The 7,860-nt window shown below is 49.3% G+C and overlaps 4 protein-coding genes across 5 annotated transcripts; 1 reads left to right on the top strand and 3 right to left on the bottom strand.

Annotated features, from left to right (window-relative positions):
• Positions 1 to 212: 212 nt before the first annotated feature.
• LOC111077154 (ataxin-10) lies at positions 213 to 2,273 on the bottom strand. 2 transcript variants are annotated; one of them, XM_041593283.1, is made up of 3 exons: positions 2,237 to 2,273; positions 1,095 to 2,175; positions 213 to 1,034 (listed from the first exon to the last, which is right to left on the bottom strand). In XM_041593283.1, the coding sequence occupies exons 1-3, from the start codon at positions 2,237 to 2,239 to the stop codon at positions 868 to 870; spliced, it is 1,251 nt and encodes a 416-aa protein (XP_041449217.1). In that variant the 5' UTR covers positions 2,240 to 2,273; the 3' UTR covers positions 213 to 867. The 2 variants fall into 2 exon arrangements, with proteins under 2 accessions (XP_041449217.1, XP_041449216.1); XM_041593282.1 differs by lacking the exon at positions 2,237 to 2,273 and having other exon boundaries at positions 1,095 to 2,228.
• Positions 2,274 to 2,526: 253 nt separating this feature from the next.
• On the top strand, positions 2,527 to 4,264 carry LOC111077155. The gene is made up of 3 exons (XM_022371314.2): positions 2,527 to 3,689; positions 3,749 to 3,888; positions 3,956 to 4,264. The coding sequence occupies exons 1-3, from the start codon at positions 2,676 to 2,678 to the stop codon at positions 4,014 to 4,016; spliced, it is 1,215 nt and encodes a 404-aa protein (XP_022227006.2). The 5' UTR covers positions 2,527 to 2,675; the 3' UTR covers positions 4,017 to 4,264.
• On the bottom strand, positions 4,176 to 6,207 carry LOC111077156 (SH3 domain-containing protein Dlish). The gene is made up of 5 exons (XM_041593285.1): positions 6,127 to 6,207; positions 5,509 to 5,577; positions 5,312 to 5,435; positions 4,644 to 5,239; positions 4,176 to 4,609 (listed from the first exon to the last, which is right to left on the bottom strand). Exons 1-5 carry the CDS (start codon positions 6,197 to 6,199, stop codon positions 4,287 to 4,289), a joined length of 1,185 nt encoding a protein of 394 aa, XP_041449219.1. The 5' UTR covers positions 6,200 to 6,207; the 3' UTR covers positions 4,176 to 4,286.
• Positions 6,208 to 6,325: 118 nt separating this feature from the next.
• Positions 6,326 to 7,108, bottom strand: LOC111077158. The gene has a single exon (XM_041593284.1). It carries the CDS (start codon positions 6,954 to 6,956, stop codon positions 6,327 to 6,329), a length of 630 nt encoding a protein of 209 aa, XP_041449218.1. The 5' UTR covers positions 6,957 to 7,108; the 3' UTR covers position 6,326.
• Between the last annotated feature and the right edge of the window lie 752 nt (positions 7,109 to 7,860).

Here is a 7,860-nt window from a genome sequence, read left to right as displayed (position 1 = left end):
AAGAGCGCGAACGGTTAACGTTAGTCTGGGTTGAGCACCAGGCGATCGCGGCGATTCCGTCGTTGACTCCCGTCTGCTGCTGGCCAAAGCAGAGCACAGACTGACTGACTGCTGGGAGGAGGGACCGGACCACCGCTGCTGCCACTGCCACTGCCAGTGGTTGGTGTCGTCGTAGTCGTAGTTTCGGCTACTGAGCGAGCTGAAAAAAAGGCTGCCAGTCAGAGTGAGTGTGGGGTTGCTGTTCCCTCCATTGTTTCTTGGCCCTGCAGAGCAACATAAACATAAACTCATGGCGTTGGCGTTGGCCGTGTTCGCGTGTTCCACATATACAGATTTACGCATGGTAATGAGAATGGGGGGCCATCGCACACACCGCAACCCATGCTGCCACCTGCAGAAGTCGCCAAAGGAATCGCTCGGCGACGTCATCGTTTCCTAATTGGCCCATAAACCAAACTCATCTCATCTGAGTGTAGCAATGTGTGCATAAATTTAGAAATTGATGAATTTAGGCATCTCTTTTTTAATCATGCACTGAGCATGGTACATGGGCAGCTATTTTTATATCCGCTCTGGCTGTAGAAACGCTCGTGGTTGCTCGCTCGAATGCCCGTTCCCGATTCCCCGCACGCGCCCTGCGATGCCATTAAACGGTGACAACGAGTTTATGAATGTTGTTAGATCTTTTGGCATACCATTAGCGCATCGTTCAGCGCACGGGGAGGGCGGCTGCCGGGCGGATGACGTCGTGCGAAAGACAGCTAACCACTTGTTGGCCAGCCAGTGGTCGTGCCTCGCTTCGCAATGGTCCGGTCTGTCTGTCTTTGTGCGTGTGTATGTTTCTGTGAGTTGCGTGCTGGTATTTGGCTATTGGCGTCTGTCCGTGATGCGCAGGGCGCCCATATCCAGATTGAGTTCGCTGAGGAGGTCATTGGGGGCCGAGCCCTGCATGGTCAGGCCGGCGACAATATGCTGAGCATCTGGACAATTGATACAGGCATTTCGTATGGCCAGAATGCTCCACTCGCGCATTACTAAACGAAAAGAATGAAACGTTAGGAGGTGGGGGCTGAAAGAATCGTCGGATGTCTCACAAGGATTGCGGGCATCCATCACCGTGCACTCGAGCAGAGTGGGCAGCAGCTGTGTATCAATGCAGTAGCCCTTGTTCGCCTTGTTCTCGTACAACAAATTGGCCGAGCAGCGCACCAGAAGCGTCTTCAGCTCGTAGGAAACCTTCTTTTCGTACTCTGCATCCACGCCGGAGGTGAGGGCCACCTCTTCCAGCTTGGTCATTGGCTTGTCTAACCCGCCACCGTCAGCCTCCTTGCCTGCCGCAACCACACATCGCAGCAAGCTGCTGACATTGATGAACAGTGACTGATCTTCCGCATAGAAGTTGGCATATTCTTCGGAGCCGCTGACACTGGCTATGATGCGCAGCAGCGTGTGTACTTCCCGGGGATGCAGCTCGTGGCGCAGCTTGAACGTTTCCCTCAGAATGCAGTCGGACTTCAGACGAAACTCCTTGGCAAAGTGCTGCAGCAGGAATGGGGCCAGCTTCCCGTTCGGACTGTTCTCGCGCAGATAGTGCGCCACATAATCCAGAAAGGCTATGCGCTCCTCGGTGCTCAGTCGCTGATAGCACCCCACACCGACCCGCCCATTCGACACCATGAAGTTCTCCAGAAAGAAGTGCAAGTACTCAAAGTTTAGGGTGCACTGTGCCTCGTTGATGGCCTGCCACAGGCGGAGGCAAGTCTGGAGAGCCAGCTCATTGCTGATCTGGCCGCAGCCATTAAGGTAAATGTTGTACATGACCATTAGCAGCACGTTGTTCGAGCTTCCCAAGGGAGCGGCACAGGCCTGATCGGCGATCTGCGTGCCATGCTTTGTCCAGATGAGTGCTTGGGCGGGTCCGTTGTTCACCACAGTATTGGCCAGAACCTGCAGCGTGAGTGTGTGGATTGTGCTCTGCTCGGTGCGCATCTGGGGATTGAAAGCCATGGCTTTTATAAAACCAGAAAACTCTGCATTCTTAGCCACAGACTCTTGCGCGGCGCTGCTTTTGGTGAGCAGAAGACGCAGGGTCTTCAGCAAGCCTGTGATTTCCTCCACATTTTCGGCCACGCTTAAGCTAACAATTCGTTGAACTATCGCGTCGCTTTCGGTGAGCTGCAAAGACATTTTTTACTTGTTACAGTCGTTTTAAAAATTGTAAACAACAGTTTAGCACCATGTGAACGCGGATTTATCGACCCTAAGAAATCAACTTTGAATCTTTTGAAAAAACAATCGATACTATCGTAATAATATCGGGCTCAAATAATTATTAAAAATCCATTGAAATCTTTTAGGATCTTGTTCATTTTAAAAATTAGATGCCACCTGTCGATTTGTTTACAAATTTGTCTTCGTATTTTATAGCAGTCAATCCAAACATATCAAAAGCGCAACGACTGTAGCTCGATACTATCATGATAGTCGCAAAACCGTCCATAGTAGAGGCTAGCAGTAAAATATCGATACGATCGATAGTTCCCTCGATGGTTTGACACCTCTATTACAAACACAAAAGGAACGATTTTTTTTGCAAAAAAATAAAATAAATAAAAGACATGTAGCTGCAAAAGCTGCAGAGGCCAGGCAATAAGGATATTCTAATAGACAAAGCAATGTCCCTGCGTGCTCTCAGAAAACGAGAATCGGGCAACTGTGGCAGCAACAACTACACCACCAACAACAATAATAACACTGGGAGAACTCTTTTCAAGAAGGCCAGCACAGCAATAACGTCACCGAAGCAGCGTTCATTAGCGCCCAAATCGTCAAGTTCGGGCAGCAATTTAGATACTCAAAAACTCAAAAGTAAGCTGCTGGGCCGCGCCACCCAGTCGTGCCCCGACCTAAGGCACTGCGTCAATTCTAGCAACAGCAGCCTGTTGCGCAGCAAGTCTGAGAGTGATGTGGATACAGTAGCATTGGCTGGCAACTCTGATGTTCCGCTGACGGCGGCCAACGCAAAGTCGGAAGTGTGCCTGCAGAGAATCAGCTCGCACAACTACGAGCCGCAGCAGCGGTCTGAAAATAGGACAACGATGATGGGCGGAGCGCGTTCGCATCGCGACCTCACACAGTCCTCCTATGGCAGCAGCAGCGTGGGAGGTCATCCGAGCGACTTGGAGCCGGGCAGAGCCCCGCGACGCATGAGCGAGTGCAGCCTGGGATACAGTCAGACCAGTGGCGGGGGCTACCCGCGAAGCAATGGCTCCATGTTTGCAAGCCAATCTTCGGGCTCGGCGGCACTTGTTGATCCCAATGCAGTGCTGCGCGTGCCAATAATTGGCTACGAGGTGATGGAGGAGCGTGCCCGTTTCACGGTCTACAAACTGCGCGTAGAGAACCCGGAATCGAATGACTGCTGGCTGGTTATGCGCCGCTACACGGACTTTGTCCGTCTGAATGGCAAGCTTAAGCAGGCTTACCCCAAAGTGTCGCTGATGCTGCCACGCAAGAAGCTCTTCGGGGACAATTTCAATGCCGTCTTCCTGGACAACCGAGTGCAGGGCCTCCAAATATTTGTCAATTCCGTGATGGCCAAGGAAGAGTTGCGTAGGTGCAAACTGGTGAGGGAGTTCTTCTGCCTGGACGAGCCGCCCTCGTATTCGGAATCCATGGAGGAGTGTCGGGTATGTCGAGAGTATTAATCCTTCATATCCACTTTATCGCATTCTGCTCTCTGCTACAGGCAATATTCGAGGCGCAGGAGGAGACCATCACTCACCTGAAGATGCAGATACAGAATAAAAACGATCTCATACTCAGTTTGCAGCAGAAACTTCGGGAGGAGATGAGCGAGAAGGAGCAGCTCAGGGAGGCGGCATTAAAGTGAGTTTGAACAAAGAACTGGGAATCCCATAAATGAGCTGAAATTCCCCTACATTTCTATTTGCAGAAACGTCAACCTGAACTGCTCGCACTGCTCCTCGGCCAATGACAGTCTGGCCTTGAAATAGGTCAGCGAAAGCAATGAGGGACCCAGTTCAACGTGCGCGTGGGTACAATATTATGCTGAGCATAAATCTGCCCACCCACCGCGCACCACTCGTGGAACACATCCATATCCAAAACCAAGTGCATATCGAGGCGCTACAAGGCTCACATCTAGTTTTAGGTGCTATTTATGGGCAATTTATAATTACTGATGTAATATCTTATATTTACGCTCACATCAAAAAATATATCTAAGGCACTATTTACTCAACTAACCTAACTGGTTCCAGCGCTCAAAGACTGGTCATGGCGGGCGGGCGGGCGTAGGCCTTTGGAATGAATCCGTATTTTCTCGTCTTGGGCGCATAGGCCCACAGCCAACCGTCTACCGTCTGGTTGTTAAGATCGGCATATATCCAATCGCCGCGGCGCACAGACAGGTAGAGATCGTCGGGTGCTTGGGCCTTATAGTCGTAGAGCATAACCAGCTCTGTTCCATGATAGCGCAGATCATCCGTGCCCAAACCCAGTTGCTGCTGCTGTTGTTGTTGTGGTTGCTGCTGTTGCGGTTGCTGCTGGCCCTGTTGCAGAATGGATTCCATGGCATTCAAGGGTGGCATGGTGCTGTATGTTGTTCTCGTTGAGCGGCGTTTTCTGCTGCTGCAGGACACGCACACTGTCGGCGGGATAGATGAAGCCGGCAGGCACGAATCCCTCTTGACCATCGCTGCGCATGATCCAAAACCAGTCAGGATCCTCGCGGTTCAAGACGGTCACAAATTCCCCCCGCTCCACCGACAAATCGTTCTCATCGCGGGCTATGAAGGTGTACAGGACAATGCATCGACCGGATGGCTCCTTGATGAACGGCGTGCACTCTGGCTCGACGTGTAAACTGTTCTCAATGTTGTTGGTTGAACCACTAGGGTTGGCTGCAGGAATCGGCTCATCGCAGAGAACCTCCAGTTTGTTTTCTGCGCCAAGGAGCGGCATATTCTCATCGATCGGCTGCTCCGGGCAGTGTTCCCGCGGCAGTTTCTTCTTCACGGCCAATTCGGCCAGCTGGGTGTTGCATGGGGCGCAATAGGAGAACGGTATGAAGCCCTCCTGCCGTGAATCCTGACCGATCACATAAACCCAATCGTTCTCCCTGTAAAGAATGTTCACCAGCTGGCCCCGCTTCACCTCCAGTTCGTCATCCACGCAGGGCGTAAAATCGTGCAGTACAACCATTTTGGAGTCTGGGCTGCAGTGGAGTGGGAGGGTTGGGATGATAATGGGATTCTAACAAACTACGAAAATCCAAAATCGGCCATACCTGAGTCCATGTTCCTTCTCAATGCCCACCCGCACCAGAGTCTCAATGCTGGAGGAGCCAGTTATACGTCCCATGCCGAGGCCGCCCACTGCAGGCAGATCTCTCTCAATGCTCGCACTTGTTGCTGCATAAAAAGAAACAAGTTTGTAGTTCAAGTCTTTCATTTTCGTAATTACTCGTTTGTTTGTTTGGCTCACCTTTCTTCTTATCGCGCCGCATGCGCACAGGGCATAGAAAGGCCATTTTTTTGATGGACGAGTATTCGTCTATGAGGAAAATTTAGTTTGTATTACTTCTTTTAAATAATTGTAGAAGTGTTTGATGGAAATGTCGATATATCGATGACTTAAACCATTCGATGGTGAAACAAAAGATGGAACGACTAGCTATTTGGCCCTCTCAGCCCTCAACAAATCATTTTATCCAATTCCTCAATAAATTTTTTTGAGGATTGGCTAGTTTTCAGAACTCTTTTTCATTGGATAATAAGGTTCAAACAAATTCAAATTTTAAATGCAAATAAATGTATCCTTTTTGTTCCCGTATGCAGTGTGACCGCGGATTTATCGACAAAATATACCGTCTGACCCTCAAAAATATACCCAAATATACCTTCTCATTTTCGTAATATACCGTAAATATACTGACGCACGTGCGCTGCACGAACAAAATATCGATATTTGGTACGATTGGGCGGTAGCAACCGCTCATTTTGAAACATATATATATGGACATATGGATATATATGGACAAGCCTAACTTTAAAAATTATGTATAAAAGATTGATGAAATTTATTAAATATACCGTTTTATACCTTTAGTATACCGTGAACTCAATTTTGCCGCCAAACTTGAAATCTTTCTTGTATCAATTGCTCGCTCATCCATGTTAATATTTTAAAAGTGGCATTCAAAGGGCACCTTGACTTGCTGTAGTGTAGTCGGGTGCAATGGACGAGTCTTCAGGTGAAATATGTGTATGTGTGGATGAGTGTGTGTGTGCTCCGGTTCAGTTCTAACGTCTCCGATTCCTACCCCTGTTGGCTGGAGTGGCGTTTCTTGATCGGGGATTAGCACGCGACGTGGCCTTGGAACGATTGGGCTGCGTCTTCTTCTTCTTGATAGCATTCTGGAAAAACTGTATCATATTTTGGTCCTCATAGTAGCTCATAGTTCGCAGGCGGGGATTGGAATATTCATCTGCTTTGGTTAAACGGGTCATCTTAAAGGCCATAAAAAAGGCGACGATCAACTTGAACAAGTAAATGGGGTCGTGTCGGAGATGGAAGAACAATTCCGGTGAGAAGTGGAAGATTTGTTGGAAATATCTTGTGGACTCGAGCGAAATCCGGCAGAGGTCCAGCATTGTGTAGAACGACTCCCATATGACCAGCATGGCAAACTGGCTGATGATGTAGGCTCCGCCAAGCTCCAGGAGGAACTGCCAGGTATTCTGCACTGGCTTCAAGAACACCACGCGCAAGTGGTGGGACAGCAGCACCAAAGCGTACAGGAACAGGACGGTGGGAAGATCAGGCACATAATGGAAGCTTATCACATTGCAGCCGCACAGGAACAGAGTCACGTAGCCCATAATCGCAGCACCCAGCTGGGCGGTCTCGTACTTGCCCCGTATAAGTATCATTGCGCCCAGTCGGCCTGCTCTTCGACGAAATAAAATGCACAAAGGGAACAACTTTAACAAAAATTTAAAACTTGATATTTTTCCCAGATTTGGAAACGTTTGTTTGATTGTGGCGAGTATTGGTTGGTTGACTGAGCCTGTTGACCAGATTCTGGCAAGTCTAGCAGTCTAACCAGTCTGACAGACTTGTCAAAGGCCACGCTACGCCACCCATTTCAAGGTTTTTCTATCCCTGCCCAAATCGCCCGAATTGCATACGTCACTCGCATCCTTGTTATCCTTGACAGCAGTGCAAAATTTGAACTGTCAAAAGTGCGGGCAATGGACTATTTTTGTGCCAAGGATAACCGCTTTCGCATGCAATTTTCGATTAAAGAGAGACAGCAAGAGGGAGGGAGAGAGAGAGAGAGAGAGAGAGCGAAAGTGTGCAAACTGACCTACACTCTGGGAAAAACCGCACCAAACCCCACCCCATGCCACGAGCATTTCCCAGTGTGACGAAATTGCGTGTTAAATTCGCTCGAATTATCCAATATCCCATCCCAACGGCATTCGACACCTCAGAGGCTGAGGCAACAGCAGCAGCAGCAGGTGCCACACCCCCCAAATCGTTATATACATATGTACATATGTATGTACATACGAGTATATCAGACGTTGTTGTTGACTTTTGGCTACTACGCAGTTGATTTCACAGCCTCATCGCGGAACCACTCACTCCCATGCCCTATCCCAAGCCCTAACGGCGAGAGCCTGTCCAATCGATGGAATGGGGCCTGCGCATAGCCCAACCCTTGGATGCCATTCACGAAAACATACGATGCAGATAGATGTGGGCTGGAGATGATCCATCAGGATGACCTGGGACGTGCTATGTCTACGTAATTGTTGCTCCGACATCTGT

Source organism: Drosophila obscura, unplaced genomic scaffold, assembly GCF_018151105.1.
Source record: "Drosophila obscura isolate BZ-5 IFL unplaced genomic scaffold, ASM1815110v1 contig_186, whole genome shotgun sequence".
NCBI classification, from domain to species: Eukaryota; Metazoa; Arthropoda; class Insecta; order Diptera; family Drosophilidae; genus Drosophila; species Drosophila obscura.
This window is presented reverse-complemented; position numbering and strand designations above follow the sequence as displayed.